Raw genomic sequence first — 24271 nt, forward strand, 5'->3', positions numbered from 1 at the left:
GAACTCTTACCCATATAACTGCAAATCGGCTCTTACAACTCGATATCAGATAAAGATATAGAAAGTGTCACCTCTTTAATTAAGCATAACATTATTTTTCCCCAGCAGTCACGTACAAACAAGGATGGGGTCCAATTACTTAATCTGGCATGTAAAACAATGAGTTTTCAACAATACCTAGGATTGTTAATGCAATACATTCCTGTCATATGAAACAAAATAATGTTTTGCTTACTTTTTCTAGAAAATATAAAACAGTCAGCAATTAATAATTGACATTTTTCATAGAGTTTAAAGGATATCAAAAAGTTACTGTGTTCACATTTGTCTCTGCGAGCTGAGCTCCACGAGCTGAGCTCCACGTGCATTATCTATGTAATAAATTTGAATGTATCCTCACATTGCTACACTCTTATCAGCCTTTTTAGAAACACCTGACCTGGCTAATTAAAATATGCCAATCACAATTTTCAATATCAGCACTGGTTTCTTCATGAAATAGCGGCTACACTAATTACTGCCGAGTAAGAGCCGATTTGCAGTTATGTGAGAATAATGTTTCAATATGATGTTTTGTCTGAAGTATTTAATATTTATCAGATCTTTTTAGCAAAGGATTAATGCAGAACATGGGGGAAAAATGGTTATTTCCAGTTTAAAAATTGTGTTTTGTGTTGATATGTTGTATGAAAAATTTTCCTCGAGTGTTTCACTGTTGACTATACATATATATAAGTTTAATTGGCTGATTAAACTTTACAAAACATACTGATATTTTGTACATTTATATTTGATTTCATTCTTTAGAATGACATATGACTGTTAGGATTGGTGCCCTTGTCTGTTTCCTTATTGCTTTAGATTTTACCTATTAAATGAGTAAAAAAAAAAAATCTTTTTTCTTCTTCAGATACCACATTGAACATACTTGTGACAAATATTAAAGAATTTCTGAAAAGGTTTTCTATCCGAAGGATAAAGTTGGGTACAATAGTTCAGCTGCTAGATGAACTTAAGCTACAAGACACTACAGAGAAAATGACAAAATTGATTAAAGATATTACAGTAAGATTATTTGTTAAAGTTTTTTTTCACTTTAATAGTTGAGTCAATCAAGCAAAGCATATTTCTTTACAACATGCAATTAAGAATATTTACTATTAATTTTTTATTCACTTTAAGTATGTTTGGCAATGTAGTAATTGACATAATATATTACATCAGAAGAGCAGGTTTAAATTCTTCATTAAATCTTTGATATTTTGGATTGAAAAAAGAATCATTTTATCAAAGTGTTGAAAATTGTATTGCAAAAATCAAACTTTTATACCCTAAATTTGGTTTTGCATATATTATTCAACTTGTGAAACACAATACGAAATATTTGAATACTTTTATAACATATTTAAAAACATTTTTTATTTCAAAGGATGCAGTGAGGCTAGTGCATTGCAGGAATCCCTATCATATGACCAAACAAGAACTTGAACATGAGTTACAGAGTAGAGGGAAAAAATCTCAGGCAACTAATGAAGATATGATCAAACAACTTATGACTGCTGATTTAAGTAATCTTCTTTGCTTTATATATCTTCTTTATTTTCTCTACTGTATTAAGTTAAAGGCGTTACTGTAAAATCATATAATTATTGTGAAATTAATGTTACAGACAAATTATTGAGGTGAACTACTTTACAATTTTTACTTTCAGATCTTTTGAATTAATATGATATCATCAACCATTAATATTTTACCAAAGAATTCCAATTTTGCTAATTTGCAAAATTAGCAAAATATAATCCCTCACTAAAATTATTAAAAAAATACAATGAAATAAATTATTATTGGTAACATTAACATATTCATTTCAAGAGATGATTTCATTTTGCAATTATATATTTAATGACAGGTTGTCCATTGATCACATGGGCATTACCACAAGATGAGATATTGTACTGCTCACATGATGAAAAGTGCCTAGGACTGGAGTGCTGCCTTACCATGGATATATATAAACTACTTCAGAAGTCGGTGAAAATATTTGTGCGACTTGATGTTGAGCCGTTTAGAATGACATTTGGAGTGAACGATTGGATGGATACTTTCAACATTAATGATTATGATGATGGTATGAATTATGTATTTCTGAAATGAACTTGGCAAGCTCCCATTTTCCAAGCTGTCCTTTATCACTTTTGAGAATATTGAGAAATTTAAAAAGAAATTAAAGTCAGTAAATGAACGTCTCATAAGAGTGCAAGATTGGCAGGCTGGTCTGGCTCTATCCTGTTGCCAAAGGCTAATTTATTTTGGTTCCATGAGGGTAAAGGTTAAACTAATTTATTAACAGTTTACCTTTTATCTAACCAGTTAGTGCAAAAAGTACAATTTTTTGAAAAATGGAAAAAATGCAGCTGATAGATGAAGTAACTAAAAAGTAGGAGCTAGGGTGCTTTGACATTGAAAGTTTGGTTTTATTTGACGAAAAAAAATCATCAAATTCATATAAAGCATATAAGCTACATTAAGACCAGAAAGTAACCATTATGTTACATAAGATAAATAATTATGTTTTAAACTACAGAGAGAGATGAGTTTGAGGATACTGGTATTGACATAGAATTTCTAGATGGACAAACTGTCATTGTGAGGTATGATTATTTTTGTGACTTTTGTGTTATATTTCATTTTCAAATCTAATCATTTTTAGCTCGACTATTCGATAAGAATAAGTAGAGCTATTGCAGTCACCCGAGCGTCGGCGTCGGCGTAACCACTTATGTTAAAGTTTTTGTAATAGTTCAAATATTTTCAAAGTCCATTGACATATGGCTTTGAAACTTTGCACACTTGTTCACCATCATGACCCCAACCTGTAGACAGGAGGAGGTAACTCTATCAAGCATTTTGACAGAATTATGCCCCTTTTTCGACTTAGAATTTACGTAAAGTTATTGTAATAGTTCAAATATTTTCAAAGTCCATTGACATATGGCTTTGAAACTTTGCATTCTTGTTCACCATCATGACCCCAATCTGTAGACAGGAGGAGGTAACTCTATCAAGCATTTTGACAGAATTATGCCCCTTTTTCGACTTAGAATTTACGTTAAAGTTTTTTGTAATAGTTCAAATATTTTCCAAGTCCATTGACATATGGCTTTGAAACTTTGCACACTTGTTCACCATCATGACCCCAATCTGTAGACAGGAGGAGGTAACTCTATCAAGCATTTTTGACAGAATTATGCCCCTTTTTCGACTTAGAATTTACGTTAAAGTTTTTGTAATAGTTAAAATATTTTCCAAGTCCATTGACATATGGCTTTGAAACTTTGCACACTTGTTCACCATCATGACCCCAACCTGTAGACAGGAGGAGGTAACTCTATCAAGCATTTTGACAGAATTATGCCCCTTTTTCGACTTAGAATTTACGTTAAAGTTTTTGTAATAGTTAAAATATTTTCCAAGTCCATTGACATATGGCTTTGAAACTTTGCACACTTGTTCACCATCATGACCCCAACCTGTAAACAGGAGGAGGTAACTGTATCAAGCATTTTTTTTACTATCAAGCACTAAGAATAGTCGAGCTTTGCTGTCCTACCGACAGCTCTTGTTCTGTTTGTGATTCATATTGAGTTCAGTTAGACATTTGCATGTAGATTTTGAATTAACTCAGATGTACACACATCTTTTTCATAAACCGATAACATAACTGTAAGAGGTTTAGGAATGGCCTCGACAAGATACTTATGGTTGTTGGCTTCGAAGAACACATTTCTCTTGATAAGAATCCGTCTATAAACATTAAATTCTGTATGAAAGCTTCTTATTAAGCTGCAAATGTCTGACATATTCTTCATATGTTAGATATTCAGGAAATTCCTATACTATTAAAGCTGAAAATTAATGCATGATCAGGTCATAATGACCTTCTACCTTGAAATTCTACCTTGAAAAGGAATTGTATATAGATGAAAATGAGATAAAAGTAAAGTTAAATAATATATCTTAAGCAACAATGATTATATTTACATATTTGTAGTATAAATGTGGTTTGTTATTTTACAGGTATTCCTACAAGAAGACAAACGTTGACATAACTTTCTCATTTGGTATTGGTATATGTAACCTTGAGAATCTTGATGAATGCTTTGTGTATATACCACTTCTTGAAAATGCAGTGTTTGTGTTCCCAACCATAGGCCCAAAATGGGAAGTTGGAATTTAAAACCCATGAAAATACTTTATACTTTGTTATGAATTATTTTTAAAAAAATTTTGGGAGAGCATTTTATAAAATAATGTTTACCCGTAGTTTTTCTTTAAAAATCATTGACATACATATATAACTAAATTATACAATGATACCTGTAAATCAAACAATAAAAAAATCTCTTGGATTTAAATCAGAATTTTTCTTTTTAGATTATTTAGATTTAAAATATATCACCTGTAAGGTATACAGATTTCACAACTTGAATTTATTCTGCTTTAAAGGAAAAGTGATTTTCTTTCAAATTATTCAGTTAGTTTTTATACCGAAGTGAAACTGTAAAGAAAAATTGATTAATTGACAATAATGGCAAATCACTGAGTATTGAAATATTTTTCCTCTCTCTCACTCTCTCAGTTGATGCAGCAGAATATTATGAGCAGATACAGGATAATTTAGCCGATGCTCCTATAGATATAGCAGCAGCAGCTGTGAATAAAACCATTGATGACTTACTGCTCTCTCTTGGAATTACAAAGGTAGATATGATATACAAGAAATAGTTTATTGCATATGCAACAATGCAATAAAGCATAAAAAATCATTTTAATCGATCTTTCGATTTGTTTTATGTACAATGTATCTGATACATAAAGTTTCCTCAACTTTATTGATGGTACATTATTTGAATTGATTGTTCATGAATGAAATCTATAACATTGTCCGTAAGAACTACAATACTGTTTTTTTACTTCAGTGCCAGATAATTACCTGAGCAATAACAACAATTATGTATATAACTGGGTTTTCATTTTATCTGAGCTGTGTCAGATGTGTCAAGAAAACAACTGATCTGCCCAAGGGTCAAGGAGGATATTTTAATCAACAGGCTGAAAATACAACCAATTTTATCAGCATTTCAACTGATGATATGGGTTTCCTATCTGTTATTGATACTGAAAACCCTGTGTAAAATATCAACTGGTTTTTCTCACTTAAATAGGAAAAGGCCTTAGCCTTTTGATTTTGAAGAATTATCGCTAAATTTTTGCTAAGTCAGGTAGTGATAAAGCTTGATGTGTAAGTTCAGATTTTTAGGAAAACTGCATGATTTTAAAGGAAATTCCTATAAGGAATAGACCTTTTATAGGCCTTTGTTATATTAGGGGAAAAAAATCATTGTATATGTGCAGTAAACCGAGATGTGATCATGCATTTCAGAATTAGCATGATATTAATAATTGATTTATAATTGATTTGCTATTTAGGATTTGTTGTTGGATAATCCTTCATGCCCTAGACCACAAACTTTTGATGAGACAACATTAAAGGAACTTTTGGAGAAAAAAGGATTATCAACAACTGGGACAAAAGAGGAGCTAAATGAGAGATATCTACTTAGTGACCTAAGTAAATGACATTTCTTCTATATATAAATGCTAACCAAAATATAGTCCGAGAAGAACTCATTATTGAAATATGTCTTATACATGTCAAATACATTTATATTTATGATACTGCATGTTTGTAAAGGTGCTTTTCATTGAATAATTGTGACATTTATAAATTATATACACAACTGCTGTCATTTTTTGAAGACATCTCTTTTCATACGCCCATTTGAAAAACTGTGGATAAGGTCAAGGTCAAACATAGGGTCAAAGTTCAGATAAAAATATGAAAATGTGTATTTAGACCATTTAGTAATCATTTATGTAAGGATTGAAACACAAAATGGTCATTATCATGACTACTTATGTGAACCATGTAATTTAGGTTAATATATGCAAGGTCAAGGTCATTAAAGACAGTGATTTTTTCTCTACTTTGGGAATGGTGCCGGTACCAGAGTGATTGGGAAAAAATGTGTTATTTTGACTTAAATTGGGAATTTTTCTTATGCCTTTTTACAGCAACAAATAAGATTAGTCATCATGAATAAAGATAGCTAACAGCTTCCACTGTCCAGGTAGAACTATTGAGAGATGATTTATTGGATTTAAATGATTTAAGAGAAATCACTTGGCCTTGTGGAAATTTTGAACAGCCATTTTGGGAATTTAAACATTGGAAATTCTAATTTTGATATCTATTTTCTAGTGGGAACAGTACTGTTTAAGGGTAGTAGTTATATAAAGAAAAAAAAACACTGAAAGATGATAAAATATAGAAAGTTTGTCCAGAGCAAATGTCCTACACGCATTGAAGGATTCTAATGAAACTTCATAGAAATGTTTACAACTATTAGAAGCAGTGTCATAAGCATTAACTAGGTCTGCAGGTCAAAAGTCAAGATTACACTTGGAAGTTATTGAGAAACTCTTTGTCAGGAACGAAACTTCCACATTCATTGGGGATTTTAATGCAAGTTGGCACAAATGTTCAACATTTTGAGGCTAAGTATTAATCCAGGTCCCTGCTACCAATGTCACATAGTGAGGTCAAAGTTAACATAAAACAGAAGATGTGTTAGGGACCATTTAGTCATAATTTATTGATGGATGTAACACAAATAATAACTATCATGACTAGAGTCAATGTACTAGTGCTCAACCAGTTTTTCACAAAATCACATAAAAACTCTTTCAGAACAAAAAGTTTGCTGGGAAACTTATTTTTGTTACAAAGCTGGCCCTTTCAAACTCACATTATAAGCTAAAGCTTTTTAATTACACAGATCAGGATTCAATTTATCTAGGAGTTGTATATAGGGTATAAAACCACTATATTTTTCAGGCAACCAAACCAGTGCTCGACCAGGTGGTTCTATCTCTATAAGAACTTTTATTTTTTAAAACAATATGGCATTTTATGTTCAACAATTCTATTTCAAAAATATTTCGAAACATTTATATTTTAGTGTCTATAGATGTAAATAGGAGAGTAAATATGATACGAAAGCAATGCTATACATTGACAAATAAAGTGTTTATAAGAGTTTTGGAATTTACATATCCTGGGGTGTATGAGATAATTTCAACTCTCATATTTTTTTTACTAAAATCACTCTGCAAACATATTTAAGTGTGATATTTGGTGTTATATACAAATGGTCTACGCTTTTAGTGGTGTGTTTCTGATTTGTTTCCGTACAGCTGCCATATTTGTTTACATGCTCATAGCCCCTGCCTTTTATGGAAAGCTGGGTTTTGATGATTTTTGGGCCCTTTTCTTATGAAAATCAATTGGAATTGGCAACTCAACAAAGTATTGTCAACATTTGCCCTAAATTGTTATTATTTCTGTGTTTTAAATAGCTTTTACTGCTACTTTAATTATAGAAATGTATTTTTGTACTGTTTAATATTGTCTGCGAAATGGCCAATCTTCTACCAAACTTGGAGTACTTGTACATGGTGTAGAGCTTACAGGTCAGGTACAAATAGCACACTCAAACTTCCAGGGTTTTCCACTTTAATGCATAAATCATACCAAAATAGAAGTATCGGTTGAGCACTGGGCTGGTCGAGCACAGGTACTGTGACTCTACAAGTTTGACACATGTAATTTAGGTTAATATTTGCATATATGTACTAGTTGAGTAAGTAACATACTGTAGCAGAGCGAGTGAAAATTGTAACCTGCTTTTAGAATTTAGCAGCTACTTGCCCTGCAGGATTGTCTGTAAAAAATCATTTTAGGACCCTGATTCATTAAAAATAGAAACATAGCCAGAAGTGTAAAGAAACTTTAAATTGATACTTGACTGGTTAAAAAGGGTTTTTTAAATTCTATTATCCTATTAATATTCTGTTTCTAATAATTTTGTTTTATGTTTTATGTATCCTAAAAATTGTCCGATTCTAATGATTTTGTTTGAAATTTGTTTGCAGGTTGTACCTCACATGGTGAAACAATCGAGATACGTAGACCGCAGAATGACTTGTTGTATTATTACATACGAGATGACTGCATGAAAATAAGTGTGTGCCTAGACTTCAAGATACCAGAGCTTAAAATTTACAGATCGTTTACAGCTTATCTGGAACTTGATCCATGCAATTTCATTCTAACAAAGGCATTTGAGCGGAAAGTTAAACAAATATTTATATTTGACTATGCTTGGGGTAAATATGCTTCAAGATTTTTTTAGAAGTATTGAATATGTCCTGTCTTACTTGTGATTAGTAATCAAAGGATTGCAAGTCGCATGATTTTAGGGGCAAGCCATTGTTTCCTTGATTAATGCTTGGTTGTTTAAAGCTGCACGCCTCCAGATTAGCAAAAATAGTTCAATAAAATCAAACCGGAGAAAAATTTACTTAGATTTTAGGAAATGTATAAAGATACAAAGTTCTAGTAAAAATTTACATGTTATGTGCAATCAATGACCGCTTTTTCAGTATTTAAAACTATATTTCTACTGTGTTACTGAAACGCATTAAGGGCTATTTTTTCATATTTTGACCTCTTTATGGTAATTTACATGGGTTATAAGTGCCATTGATAATGTGTAAATTGCATTCTTTTGATAACTTCACAATATTATACTGTTTAAATACCTTTTTAAATTTTCATGAAAATTAGCATGAATCTGGAGGTGTGCTGCTTTAAGGAACAGATTTTAGAATGTTTCTTAAAGCTTATAGCTTCTGTAATATCCCCTATATTATAGTTACTGGATACAGAGATTAAACAATGAAGCTGTTGGTTTCTAAATTTCATGATTTACTAATGATCCTACAGAGAGGTGATGCCAGGTAAATTAAGGCCAGGCTTATCAGCTAGTGGTTAATATTAGCTGATCAATAGCGAGTCAAAATATTACAGCTTCCTACACAAAATTAAATGAATAACATAGAAATTGAAATTGTTAATTGACTCCTCAGATAAGGAAAGCCATTTATGTAGGAACTGTTCATAATATATGAGTTACCTGTTCTTACAGTCTATGGTCAGATACATCACCTGGGATCTGACAGCCAATGATGGTCTAAATAGACATGCTTGACTGGTTTTCTTTCTATAAATTTTATCATTAGGACAAAGCATGCTACTTGTCCATTACATTAACAAGATTTATGTCTGAAGAAGTGTAGGATAACTTTTCAGAGTCTATTATAAGATTCAAAATTTGTGCTAAAATACCGATATGAGGGTTTTAAAATAAGCACAGGATTAGGATTTATTCTGGGATTCTAAAAAAAGGTAATAAGAACATACAATTTAAAGATCCCCAAATTTAGGTCAAAAAAATTTTCCCTAACAAATGATTTTGAGAATCGGATGAACGAAACAAGGGGTGGGTGATGAAATATACAAAGAGACCATAATCATAATTGATGTCGGACCTTAATTTCAAACTTTCAAAAAATTAGTTGAAGCAGCAATAGTGTGGATGAGTATTGTGATATAACTTTGTTAACCCTATAAAACACGACAGTATGTAGTAGGTCCGTACAAAAATTTGAAGTGGCTCTTACATTGACAGCAATCATATGTATTTCTGTGTATCTGATTTAGCATTTTCTTAGTATGGTCACTTTGTACTCCATTCTTTCACAGCTGCCATGTCAAGCTTGTATGTAAAAAATTCATTAACTAATATTTGGATTACATTAATTTTGTACTATATTAATGTATTGCAATTAGAGGCATTATAATATCTTAAGTTTTACTATGGTCTTGAAAGGTGCATAAAAAGACTGAGCTCAGGAAGAGCTATCCCTGCTCCAACACTTACAATACTAATCCCATGCATTCAGTGGTCTACAACAGGCAAGTAAGAGAATCAAAGTAGCTGTATTTGTGTATTACCTAAAAGATAACTACCTTTTTGGTGGTATCTAAGAAATTGGCAACAAAAATTCGACATTAAATACATGCGAACTGAGTCTGAGCTTTCCATGACACTGTTGGCCTTCTTGCTAGCACAAAAACTGGATGAATGAAGCAATTAGAAACACATTATCTTGTTTGTCTTGGGCTTCATGTTCACTCGTTGAAGTATTTTGATTTAATGGCTAGAATTTCTTAAGGGATTTTCTTGCACAAATGTGCTTCAATTTAGTTCTCTGGTATCCCTGTTTCATCTATATGATAAGGAATACATAATAATATGAAAAACACATCAGATATGCATAGAACATGAATAATATGATAGATATCATCAGGATGTGCATCACTGAAAGCTTCTGTTTACCTTGGTGGGATCCACTTACTTCTTCACTCTAATGGGTTGTCATTGATACCTGCATTTACTTTGAGGAAACTTACAAAATACACCAAAATGCCCAAATGCCCATAGCCATAATATGGGACTGTCATTGCCACCATGGAGATAAGTTATAGCATTCCTTTATTAGAAAATAAAACTTTTGCGAGATGAATATTTCATTATATAATATTGTATTGTTGATAATATATAAACTAATTATTAGTTAAAAAGGATTTGTTGTTTTGGATTTTACACAACTAACTTTATTATATTTTCAGGCAAAGAAGAAGTTGTAGAACTTACAGATGATATTAGTATTATGTAAGCTGATATATTTTAGTTATTTAAAAAGATATCTTTTAAGATTTATAAATTAACAATAGAGTATCTTTTGTAAAATCTCTGGAATTGCCAGCCAAACAAATTATTATGATGTATAATTTTTGCATTCTTGGATAAAGTTTATAGTTAATTTTAAGAAATTACTAATTTTTAGCTATCTTTAAAACAATCTGGGATTCTACCTTGGTTTCTGCTAAATGCGGGATGTCTCTTGTTTGGTTCTCTTCATCTCATAAAGATTATGAATAGGAAGATTTAACATAACCTTTATAGTGTTGGTGTAATCAGTTCCTGAAAACTTCTATGATATCTTACCTGACTTTGAAAGAATGTAATGTTAACTCTTACCCTTCTGATTTTTATTGTAATGCATGTGTCAGGCTTTGAATATGGAACAATCCTTTCAATGTTTCACAGATTTTGATATTAGAATACAAAAATAAGCTACCTACAGACTGGCAGAGTTGGCTGGCTTTAGAGTGGTCACAAAGACTCTTCACTTCTGGTTTACTCTGCTTAAATAAAAAACCAACATTTTTTTATTAAAACATTAAAGAAAAATATGCATGTTCTATTTAAATAGGTTAGACTGCTTGAATACTGGCATTGGCAAGTTATAACTGCAAATCAGTAAATTTCAAACAGTAAATTAATTCTATTGTTATTTGTGTTTTTTTCTTTTAAGATTGCGAGTACGTCAAGATGAATCCAAAACAAACTTTGAGATTGACTTTGACCTAAAATTTGAAGAATTATCAGAAGAGGTACTAAAAGATCATCTGATACCAATACCTATTTGTAATGAAGATTTCTCATTAGAAGGTAAAAACTTTCTTTGATAAGTATGTCATAATAAAATCAAAGTGCATCCTATCAGGACTGTTAATACAGTCTGCATGCACTGCTTAAGGGAAATGCCCGATGGTAAAATGAAAAAAAAAAATTCAGGTGAACGGTAAGTACTGGTTTGGTTCAATGTTAAGATTCTCTATTATTTACCTCTTGAGTAATTAAAAGATGTTCATAAAATTTTTTTTGCATAATTATTGTTTTTCTTAGCATAATCTACTGCATTATTAAAGCTAATATAAATAGAAAGGATAATTTATTCAATATTGTCATTTTTCACAACATTTGTTCTGGAAATCCTGGCATCCAGGATTTCTCAACCACTATCATAGAAATAACCAAGATGAAAGAATTCTGTATTATATATTTAAGGAAGGAACAACCTTAAATATAGTGTTTAAACAGACTGTTTGTTTTCGGACATTTTAAGCAATATTTAGATTTCTGTTAATTATTTTTATATAATTTTTAGAGACGTTTGGAAATATGTGTTATATAGTATGAAGTATGATTACATTAAATATGCCAGGCACATTGATAATTAGACCACACATATTCAATTAAAGTATTACAAATTATGTAGTAGCTCAGAGTTCTGTCCAGGTGAGAAAATGTACAAAAATGTATAACAAAGGTGATACTAAACACCACTAGCAGTCCACTTTATGCTTGCTACTCTCTGTGATGTGGTAGTTCTGTACTGTAAAAATAGTCCTATTAGAATTATTCGCATATGCATACGCTTTGATAAAAAGGCGTTTTTTTCTGTGTGTTGCCAGATACACAAAAGCTTGTCCGGACTACTCCTCATAAACTACTGGTGCAATTTCATCCAAACTTTACAGGAATGATCAGTACCAAGTCTAGTTGTGCATATTGTCAGCATTTTTCCGGTTTAACACTTTTTGTTAGAGTTATGGCCCTTTATATTTTTATTTTTAAATTTGTCCGGACTACTTCTCTATACTAACTATGCAATTTCAATGAAACTTTACAGGATTGATCTGTAGCTCAAGTCCTTGCGCATTATTGCACAGGTTTTTTGTTTGAATGATTTTTTGGCCGAGTTATGGCCTTTGGATAAAAAGGTGTTTTTTTTTTTCTGTGTGTTGCCAGATACACAAAAGCTTGTCCGGACTACTCCTCATAACTACTGTGCAATTTTATCCTAATTTTACAGGAATGATCAGTACCAAGTCTATTTGTATGCACTGTCCATCTGTCTGTCCGTCTGTCACAAAACTTGTCCCAACAGAAATGGCCATCATGAGGCGAAACATTGTGATTACTGATCACTGTTGTTCAAAATATTTGGAGAATTCATTTCAATTAATATCGTATTTTTTTTTAAGTAATATTTTAATCAGTTAAATTGTATCAAATATTTCAGGAAGTATCGAAGAGTTAGCTCAAGCTCTAGGAGGTGAAATAAGCGAAGCTGTTTTCAATTTGATTCTCAGAAAACTCGACATATATGACATTATAAATCATGGTGAATGTACATTGCCACAGGCACCAACAGGTAAAAGAAAGTGTTGAAAAGGGAGTTTTGTTGTGTTTATCCCAATACAGTGTAGCTGAAAAAAGAACATTTGATTAAGATAAAGGAAATAATTTTGGTTTTGAATTTTTGAAGCTGAACCAAATAAATAACTGACATGTAAACCCTCAATCAAGCCGGCGAGCCTGCAATTTTCATGTAATTTTGTTGTAATATTTTAATGCTTCCGAGGGATCACCTTTTTTCCAATTTTTTGTTTTTTTTTCACAATATATATTTTTTCATAACATTTATACAAATTGTTTTTGCCTAATTTTGATTTATAAAGTATTTATATTATGAAATATATTCTTTTTGTGATATTAGAAATGGATTATTTTCAGGCTGCCCAGAATATTTAGATGTAGTGAAAATGATGCCAGAGGAAATGAAAGGTGTACTTCAGTGTGTTCTTGCTGACAACTGCTTTGGGATAGTATGTTGTGCTGAATTTGAATTACCGATCCCGTTTTCCTCGAAAATTATAGATGTAAAGTTTCCTGTATGGTTTAAAATGGATCCATGTGGTTTTAGTGCAGAATATGGTATTGCTAAAAATGAGGAGAAAGAATACTTGTTGAAGTATCAGTGGAGTAATTATATTTTTGTTATTTTGAAAAAAATTATGAAATTATCCTTTCCTAATGATAATTCAAACTGTATATCCTTGACACTTTGGGATAAAAATATCTTAAGTTTTATTGATTCCAATGAAATGAAATAAGATATTACAAGTTTTTATACATTTAAATGTTTTTATTTTTAAAAATAATCTCTATATGTTTTACAAAATATGTTATTTATACTTTTTTATATTTATGACAATTTAGATATAAATACTAATATTCAACCATAATAAATCTAAACAGTATCAAAGCATTTATTATTTAAACATTAATATTCATACAAATTGTAAAATCAAAGACTTTTTGTTTTAATTTTTTTTATTGTTTTTTTTGTTTTGTTGTTTGTTTTTTTTTGTTTCTTTTGTTGTTTTTTTTGGTACAGATAGCAATTGACAGTCATCATTCTTGGAAATTAATTAGTCAGTTTCTTAGGGCTAATTGAACAGATTTTAACTTGTGCATGATTTTTCCAATATAAATTTTTTTTTCAACTTCACATTTTAATTGTATACTGGTCGGGGACCATCAACCGGACACTTTTTGAACATTTTTCCGTACAGATTTCATAATTTTTAACCTAGAGCCCAGCAAATTTGACACAGTTCAGCTAGGTTCTTCTCCTAACTAACAAACTAGTTTGTTTATTTCTAATTGTATAGACACTTATCTCTGAGGCTCGACAAGGAGGGTATCAAAATTACCTAAATTGTCTGCACTACAGTACCATGAGTCCGGACAGATATGTACATGACGTGATTTAATTCAGATAAAAGCTTGGGTGTTTTGATTTTTGATTTTTAACATGATATACAATATTTCAGCAACAAATGCTGAAGTTTTGGATATGCTATTGTTTACTCTGCAAATAATTATAGCTGGTATATGAGGTCAGGCATTGCTTTCTTGACCCCCAAATCTCAACGTTAACATTCTTGAAATAGACATCAAAATATTACCATTTACGGAGGTTGAAATAAATTTATTTACTTAATTTTAGAAGAAACATTCATTTACTGTTCAGAAAAAAGTGACTGACATCCACTGAACAAAATAATTACTAAATTAAGCATTTTCGGGGCCGTCCGGGTTTGGTGGTTGTCCGGTTATGGTGGTCCCCAACCAGTAGCCTCTACAAAGAATACTTGGTAACTTCAGATGAAAGTAAAGGACATTGAAAACTGCTTATAATGTAATCTTTAAAGCAATATAGAAAAATATTTAAAAAAAAACAAAACAAATGTTATATGTTGTTACACTGATGTAATTTCAGATAAACAAGTAAATGTACCATTTGGTTCAAAAGAAGACCCTCCAGTAATTCTAACGTATGTTTGCTTTATCAATTATAACAGATCAGAATTAACATAGTTTAGAGGAAAGTCTAATTTGTTTTTAATTGTGATATTAGTTCTTTCAGCTCTTTTCTAGATTCTTTTTTAAGATTGTTTCCAGTTCTTAAAGCTAGTAATGTCTTGTATCGAAGAGACTATGGTCATTCAGTCCAAGATCAATGAGTTTAGAGGCCAAGTCTGCATTTAGAGGCCACTTTCGCACACATATAAATATATAAGCTAGTCTGGGTTTGTACTGGTAGCAAAGTTTCAGCATACACCTTCATAGGACTGTTTGTTGAAAGTTTAGATTTCAACATTGTTACATAGATTAATAGTTATACTTGCTTGTGGAGGTTATGTAAACTATTTAGCCATGAGGGGGCGTCCTTGGCTGAGTGTTTAAGGTTGTTGACTTCAAACCACTACTGTAGGTTCGAATCCTGTCAGGGACTTTGGATTCTTTCATGTGAGGAAGCTATCCAGCTACTTTATGGAACATCTGTGGTTCTACTCAGGTGCGCCTTTGTGCCTGAAATAATGCATGGCGGGGCACTTGATGTCTTCCTCCACCAGTAAAAGCTGGAAAATGACAATATGACCTCCTCTGTGTTGGTGCCACATGAATTTCCCAACCAAAGAAAAAAAAGGAAAAATTAATCATGACGTAACTGGCTATTATTTTGAGCGTTTTATACACTAATATCATTTAAAAAAACGTGTAAGTTTCCACATTGCCTGTTCTATGTTTTTGCAACATAAAACCTAACAGAATAGAAATGATAATAAGAAGTTTCAGGCATAGATACATGCAAAATTAAGATATGGTTTATATTTAACACATATTTAGGTATACAATTTTCAAGACTGACGTAGGATACAAAGTTGATATGAGAGTTGATATTGCTATACCTGTTGACGATCAGAAGCTGCGTATCCCAAGAAATGGTCTCATTCTTCTTGATAAGCAAGAAATCCCTCTATGTGATGCAAGGAAATGGGCTGATTTTGAAGGTATTATGATGCAAATGTAATTGTTGAATTTTGAGCATGCATGTTGGCCAAAATGCCTTCCTATTTGTCTATTGATGTATAGGTTGACTGTATTAAGGTTGACTGTATTAACTTTCTTAACATGTGAAATACAATGTGGAAGGGTAGTATTTTACTTGTCTATCTATTTATAGATAATGCAACAGACTTCTTTGAGTATATTGTCCAATAGCATTACATGCTTCAAAAAACTTAAACAAAAGTTTTAAGTTGTATAGATGTATTGTTTAAATATGATTTTATCTATAGCATTCTGATCTAACTCGTTTCCTTCAAATAAGACTTCTTCTAGTATTGTATTATGGAAGCTTTATTGTGATAAATGAGAGATACAAGCCTTGTTAGTTATACCATATCTTTTGTCTAGATTTCTCACTGGAGGCATGGTTACAGGAAAGAGGAGAGTCTGTGAATGCCCAGTTGTCAAATGCTGGCCGTGAAGCTCTTGAAGATTTTCTTGGAATAAAAGGATTTTTACAAAAGCCCCCATGTGACCGAAAGAGAGATCCATATAACCCATCAGTGACTGGATGGAATAATTGTAAGTGATATTGTTTCTTCACTATTGTTTACATCTAGATTTTGTATATGATAATGATTTTTATTGATGTTTTGAGCTTATCCCGGGCTCAACTGGCAATGTGTAGAGCACTTGTTGTCGTTGTGCAACCTCCAGGTGAAGCTAACACTTGAAAGTTACATGTCAGATAATTTTGTGTCCACTTTACCCTTAGGCTCATGTTCACATCAACATCATGTGTGTAAGACCCATGCAACAGCTGTGCTGCATAAAGATCAAGGTCACATTTGAATGTCAGATGTTAGATAATTGTTTGTCTTCACTATTAAACCCCTTTTTTTATCAGTTTTAACTAAGATATTCAAATGTGTGTAACTTATGCAAACACTGTGCCAGGTCAAGGTGATGTGTTAACTGTACTATCTCAAAGTAAAGGACATACTTGCTTGAAGGTCAAATGTTAGACAATTTTGTAGCCACTCTATAAATGCTTTACTCTTTGGCTCAAATATTCAATTCAACATCACCAGCACATGCCACTTCTGTACAACCTCACAGTCAAGTTCATACTTAGAGGTTAAATGTACAAAAAAAATTTTGTCCGCTCTATTTAGCCTATATTCCTATATTGGATATTTAGCCTATACTACTTGGAGGATTTTTTTTTCAACTTATTTAGAATAAAAGTGAATGGAACTCAATATAAAATCCTGTGATACAGAATTGGTGAGGTTTACTGTAATTTTTCACACATGTGACAGCTTAAGTTTGTATAATATTAAGATTATGCATAATCACTAATAATTCTGATTTGTTTTCAGTGTGTCCTTTAAGTTTTGTCCGGCTTCCTGAATTAAAGAGTAGCAGTGAAATCTCATGCTATGTTCCTGATTATTGTACTGCAATTGACTGTTGTGTAGATATAGAAAATCTAGGGTTGTCAATACGTGCCTACCTGGACATCAACCTGTGCACATATATAGTGTCTGGTGGAATAGAAACACAGGGCTTCTCATTTCCCTTGTTCAACTATGAATGGGGTATTTAGAATTTTATTATTTTCAATATGCAGTATGTGGGTTTAGCCATTTTTTCATATGTCTGTAAACAATTTTGGGGTATATTGTTTTGCACTTGTGTCTGTCTGTCTTATAGCAATTCTTTGTTTGCTTTGTATCATTTGAAGCAGAAGAAGACTAAAACTACTCAGCAGGAATGTTTATCATAATCATAATAAGCTGATGCACAGAGAGCAGATTTGACCTTCCTCAGGTCAAGGTCACTCAAAGTCATTTTGTTTGAATTACGAAATTTGGTGGCTACTCTGTATCTTTTAAACCAGTAGGAGGAAGTTAAATCTATTTGATTAAATGCAACTTATAATGAGACTGTACATATCACAAGTTTCAGTTTCCTTAGATCAAAATCAACCCTGCCCCTAGGGTCACTTGATTTATATAGACTTATATAGGAAAACACATGTAAGTCTTACTATGTGACACGTTAAACAATGCCCAAAGCTTAGATGCATTGTAGAAATTTGTTGTATTCATGCCCTTTGGGTCAATATTGGCCACAACCCAGGGTCACTTGATTGATAGAGATTTGTATAGGAAAACTTATTAAAGTTTTACTGTGTGAAACTACCATGCTAAAGGCTTGGATATTTGGCATATAACATTTCCCTGTGTACCTCCACAAAACTGATATTTATCATGCCCAATTATTCAATATTGGCCCTGCCCCAGGGGTTCACTTGATTAATATAGACTTATATATACATTAAAGTCTAATTATGTGTAAAACTACAGTGCCAAGAGCTTAGATATTTTATATGTAGCATTACATAGTGGACCTCTTCAAAAGTTATATTGAATTGATCCTGGGGTGAAAAATAGCCCTACTTATTTTGGATATGTGATAAATAGAAAATTATATTCACATAGGTTCAGTAGTTTAGTGTTTGCAAGAGGCTGGCAACATTAGTTTTATTTGACTGGTTCAATAAATATAGTATTAAACCTACATAATCATTCAATATCCTCCATTTTTGAAATGAATAATCCCAATTTTGATGACACATATATTTTTCCCCCAATTTGAACATGTTTATGTTTCTTGTTTTATGGTAATCAATATTATATTTTATCTTTAACTTAAAGGTAAAACAGAGAGCATCACTATTAGAGACTTCCTTCGCCTTACGTGAGTGTTATGTTTTTACCTTTATCTTTTAATACATTAATTTGACTTTCATTAGCGCTGAGTATCAGACCTTCTTTCATTCAGAAGTTGTGTCTTTATTTTCTGATGTCAGTTTACATAAACCTAAAACAGGGGATCAGTTGCTAAGTGGTTATGGTGTTTGCCCCTCCACCAAGGGATCATGAGTTCGAGCCGGGCTAATTGGGTCATGGCTATGTTTCTTCATATGATGCCAGTACTGGTTGGTTTTTATATGTTTATATCAACTCTGAAACAGCTATATTGATAGGTCATGGAAGAGAAACATTCAATATAAATAAAACCATTTGACAATAATCATTATTTTTAACTAGATTTTCCTTAAATGAAAAACACTAGATATTAGACTTGTAAATGTCAGGTGCAACCTCTCTAAAAAACTTCTTAAGGGATTTTAACCAAAGACTTGAAGTCAGTAAGTCTAGAGATGCTATTAAACTAGTGAATGAGTTAATTAAGCAATTGTTAATGATGGACACACACCACTTCTAAATAGATGCAATTGTTATTATAAGTGTTATTGTGGTCATCCATATAAACTGGCTAATACTCTAATGGATACCATTAAATACCACAAATGAAAAAATATGCATAACTTCCCTTGTATTTATAATGTACAGGTAGGTATGAATATTCTGAATAAAGAGTCAAACAATGTGACGATTTGGTATCATAGATAATGTCCTCTGTTATAAGAAAACATTAAGATTTAATGTGAGATGCAATCATTACACAATTTCTTTCATATTTAAATGTATTAAGCCATTTAATACATGTAGACAAAAATACAAAAAATGTTACTGCCTGTTTCAGATATTCCATCAAGAAACCAGATAATGAGAAGATATTTATTATAACATTAGAAGTTGCTATATGTTTTGAGCATGATGGACCTTGCCTGTTTACAAAGAAAGTACTAGACAACACTGAAGTACCACAGATTGGATGTGATATGACCATTGACTTCTCAAGTATTATTTTATTTCTATTCCTTCTTTAAACCTTTCATAGCCAGAATAGGAATATGTATTTGCTTGTGACATTTCTTTGAATGACATTTTACTGTTGTATATGAATGCTTATACTTATCACTTTTTGCTATGGAAAACCTATACTTCTATACTTTAATGAAAGAAAATGAAAGAAAATGAACATAGAAAATAGACCAAATAAAGATTTGATTTTCTTTAAATTGTTCCCTTTTTAAGGCTACTGGTTTCCTAGCAGTTTCCGTCCCCTAGCAGTTTTCGGGCCGTTAATCATTTTTGTCCAGTGCAGTCTTTTTTTTTCCAGAAAGGCATCCACATTACTTCATCAATCAGAGAGACATTTGTTTTCCATGCTTAACAGCATTTGAAATAGTACAACGATTTATATGTTTGAAGTTTTGCCTGTTATTGAAAGTTTCATAAGAACACTTGCGACTTTCAAAAATAAGCAACACCTGGGGAATTTTAGTTTGAATATCCTTGCGCAATATTATAACTAAGACCCCATTTAAGTAAATCAATACTTTGGAAAATATTTTTGCGACGACACGGAAAAGGTTGGGAAGTTCTGTTTGTCTGATAAAATTATCATAACATTGCTTTATGGTACTGAATTATATTCCAAATAAAAAGGTCCGGAAAACTGCTATGAATTTTTGAATAAAGGTGAAAAAAGGTGTTACGTTTCAGGTCTATATTCAAATTGAAAAGTAAAAAGAAAGTAAAACATTAAGCACATGGCAATATTGGACAGGTACCTAACTTTGTCCTGTCAAAGTTTTGTACCCCTCCGTAGACTGATGTTTATTTTATTTGTTAAAAAGTGCGATTTGTGGCCGGAAACTGCTATGAAACCAGTACCCTTTTACATTATTCTAGCTTTGCAGGTTTAGCTTTATATGTAACAGAAATTGAAACAGGAACTAAAGGCTAAATGCTGATTGTATGTATAAATGATTTAAATCTATCAATCTTATTTAATGACACTAATTTTATGATGTTTCAGAATTTTCTATGTCAGCATGGTTGAAAAATAATGGCCTTGATACAATTGAACCAATTCATGTGAGATGGGAAGATGCTGTGAAGTTTGTTCTGGCAGCAACTGGAGTTGACAAGTACCTTTTAGAAGAACCTTGTTCAGTTGATGAAGCTATCTATCAAGATGCAGTTGATGGTTGGAACAATGGTAACATACTTGACTTTGTTAATTTGATACAGTGTTTGCCTTTTTTCAAGTAACACCAGATGATTATTCAATGTTCATTTGTTAACTATTCAGCTTTTACTGATGGATTATGATATTAAGTACCCATCCATGCTTTACTGTAATTGAGTGACCAAACCTTGTGACAGCTTACTTGATAGTTTTCATGTTACTTGTTGAGAATCAAGTTAAAGAGCATTGGGTTTGGGTTAAGAATTAAGAAGTCACTTTTTGGTTAACATATTGAAAGTATGGTATTGTTTAAGAAAGTGCATTTAAAACGAGTTTTTTTTTAATAATGTTTAGAAATATATTGATTTCATTATACTTGCTTCATGTTTTTAACTTAAGTTTGCTTAACAGATATTGAATCTTGTTTTGTAGTGAGTATATAATTATAGTCCCATATGGATATATTCTTTTTTTTTTAATAATATTTATTACCTTTTCTATTTTTAGAGTGTGGATTGATCACTTTAGAATTACCAGGATTGCTGGAATCTTCTGTGTGTCACATTTCTTCATCCTGTTCAGCTATAGAATGTTGTATTGGTATAGATTATCTAAAAATAGCTTTGCATGCATCGCTGGAAATAGACTTTTGTGAATTTGTCATCAAAGGAAGTTTGGAAAAACTGTCTTTTGAGAAGAAAATTATAAATTATGATTGGGGTAGGTGTCCAATTTATATTATAACCATCATCTTCAGAGATACTTTTAATTATTAGTCTTTCTTAATAAGACTTTTCTGATTTTTTTTAACAAAAAAAAGTTTTTTTTTAACTCAGATATATGGCATTTCTCTATCACACTAGATCATGTTATACCATATATCAATTGTGTGAATGTCAAATTTTATGATTATAGTTATGTAAAGCATTGTTATGAAAGATATTGTGACATCAATGCTGAAAATTATTTCATGATGCAGCACACCATCTACAGAGCAACACCTTATGTGAGACCAAGAATTTGGTTGCTAAGAGGTGTTGCTCCAGGGACATTAAAAGTATTGTGAAGTCTTTATTTTGTGAAGAATTAATGTTTTTGTTGTGAAAGTATTATCATTGTACAAAGAGTTGTTCTACAAAGGTTGTACTTTATATTTAAATGAAATCATTTGAACTCTTACAGGTAAAGAGGATGAGGAATCTATATTTGGTTTGATCAAAATTAAGTAAGTTTGTTCTCATTAAATCAAAGTAAGTTTATTGCAATGGAATATTAAAGATTTTTCAAGAAAATTGGTTATAAATGAACACATTTGATTTGGTATGATTTTTTCTTGTAAATAAATGAAAGAGAACAGTGAATTATCAAACATATTTACTATCAGCTTATGGCTTTCTATACAATAGAACTAAAATAAATTTTGTATAAGTTAAATATATCAGAAACAGATATGATAATAAAACGAGGAAATATAATTATCATTTCAATGTTTTTCAACATAGGTTCAAGATTGATAAGACAGAGAAGAATTTTGTGGTTGATTTATCAATGTCTGTGTGTATGGAAGCAGGGCAAGACTGCCAGTTTAGTCATGACTTCTACAAGAACACACTTATTCCAATACCAATCTGTAACTTAGATATGGACTTCAGTTTTAAAGGTATTAGTTAGTTTTTTATCCAACATAAATGTGGTAACAGATTTGTGCTGTTATAAGTTTGGAAACAGTCTTGTTGTTTGTTTAAGAGAATTTAATATGGAAAAGGTGAATATAGAACTTTACTTGGCTTAAAAAATGATATAGGTTAACCCTATTTGAATTTCCAAATGCCAGTTGCTATAATAAAGCAAAGGGAATACAGTATCAATTTATTAATATTTCTTTATTTTGTCCAGTGTTGGGACACAATATCAAGGATCTCCAGGTAGCTTAGTCTTAGTTTGTTATTGCCTCATTGTTGGAGGTACAGGATCGGATTTAAGGGACCGCTGGTTTGATCAGTGGGCAAAACAATTTCTCAGTTGATCTCAGACATTGAGTCTTATGTGGTCAGTCATTTCTCTCTCACAATTGAACCAGAAATACTATAGAATTAGTAGTCAGTCATTTGCTGAGAAATGGTAATTAGTTAACCATAAAATGTGCACATAGCATACTATAAAGTAACCAAATGTTTGAAAATCTGAGTAAAATTCAGATAAAACAAACAAAATTATTATTAGTTTTAGAATTTTAGATAGGTAAAAATATATAATTAATCAATACAATGACTGTATATATAATTTGACTTACAAACTTTCAGATTTTTCACTGAAAACATGGCTGAAGGATGTTGGTCATTCTTCGGAGGAATCTCTACCAATGTCCGTTGTTGCATTACTTCTTAGTCAGCTGAACCTTGACAGATTTCTACAGACACCACCTTGTACTGCAAGTGACACTCTATATGCTAATTCAGTAAATGGTTGGAGTTCAGGTAGAATATTTTATACTACATACTATCATTATGTCTGGCTTATCTACCCACTCAATGTAAAACATGGAAAAAAAAACATTTTTCAGATCTTTAAATAATTTGGCATATTTTGACTTTTTTTGTCTTAAAAGCACCAAAAGTGTAAGTATGGCCAGTTAGAACTTAAGTATCGTCAACTGTTTGCTCTCTCAATAAAAGTTAAATTAGAACAGAGCAGAAACTTTTTCAACTTTGTAATAGTTTAACAACTGAAAAAGAGGTTTCAGTTGTAGTAGTTGCTTTCCAAACAGATTTAAAGTGCCATGCTCTATGGTGTTGTATTATTGTCTATAATTAAAAGGTACATTTTAGATTGCAGTTCAGCTCTGGCACTTCCTACATTGCCTGACAATATAGTTTGTCACATACCAGACTATTGCACGGGATTCGACTGTTGTGTTAACATTGATTTCCTGCGAACATCCATACATGTCAAGTTTCTGTTGGATGCCTGCAATTACAAATTAACAGTTGGCATTGAAGAACTTGAGCATGAATTTGTACTATTTGATTATGTATGGGGTAAGAGGTTTATTTTAGTTGTTGTTTTATCCATATTTTATAAAACAATATAATGTATAAGAATTTTCCACATTATCATGTTGTTGTAAAAACAATGAAATTTTTAATGAGGTAAGTAAATTTAGCTTTCTCATGAGCCAAGGGTGAGACACTTTCATAATTATATCTTTATGTTCTTTGTGAAGTCTGCTCTCTTCCGAT

At 31.5% G+C, this 24271-nt stretch overlaps 1 protein-coding gene across 1 annotated transcript in view; it reads left to right on the plus strand.

Moving 5' to 3' along the window:
• LOC132726631 (uncharacterized) overlaps positions 1-24271 on the plus strand; it is a 134826-nt gene that overhangs the window by 30695 nt on the left and 79860 nt on the right. The window contains exons 29-52 of the mRNA XM_060711976.1: positions 911-1065; positions 1430-1568; positions 1910-2128; positions 2585-2651; positions 4078-4211; positions 4640-4761; positions 5491-5632; positions 8056-8289; positions 10658-10700; positions 11407-11543; positions 12961-13092; positions 13455-13703; positions 15007-15061; positions 15918-16081; positions 16488-16661; positions 17462-17680; positions 18803-18845; positions 19698-19855; positions 20880-21062; positions 21540-21752; positions 22215-22257; positions 22535-22692; positions 23336-23509; positions 23861-24070. Of these exons, the coding sequence (XP_060567959.1) occupies positions 911-1065; positions 1430-1568; positions 1910-2128; positions 2585-2651; positions 4078-4211; positions 4640-4761; positions 5491-5632; positions 8056-8289; positions 10658-10700; positions 11407-11543; positions 12961-13092; positions 13455-13703; positions 15007-15061; positions 15918-16081; positions 16488-16661; positions 17462-17680; positions 18803-18845; positions 19698-19855; positions 20880-21062; positions 21540-21752; positions 22215-22257; positions 22535-22692; positions 23336-23509; positions 23861-24070 (3567 nt within the window). The remainder of the gene's footprint in view (positions 1-910; positions 1066-1429; positions 1569-1909; positions 2129-2584; positions 2652-4077; positions 4212-4639; positions 4762-5490; positions 5633-8055; positions 8290-10657; positions 10701-11406; positions 11544-12960; positions 13093-13454; positions 13704-15006; positions 15062-15917; positions 16082-16487; positions 16662-17461; positions 17681-18802; positions 18846-19697; positions 19856-20879; positions 21063-21539; positions 21753-22214; positions 22258-22534; positions 22693-23335; positions 23510-23860; positions 24071-24271) is intronic.

Source organism: Ruditapes philippinarum, unplaced genomic scaffold (genome assembly GCF_026571515.1).
Source record: "Ruditapes philippinarum isolate M1 unplaced genomic scaffold, ASM2657151v2 ctg1393_1_1_1_1, whole genome shotgun sequence".
Classification (NCBI taxonomy): Eukaryota; Metazoa; Mollusca; class Bivalvia; order Venerida; family Veneridae; genus Ruditapes; species Ruditapes philippinarum.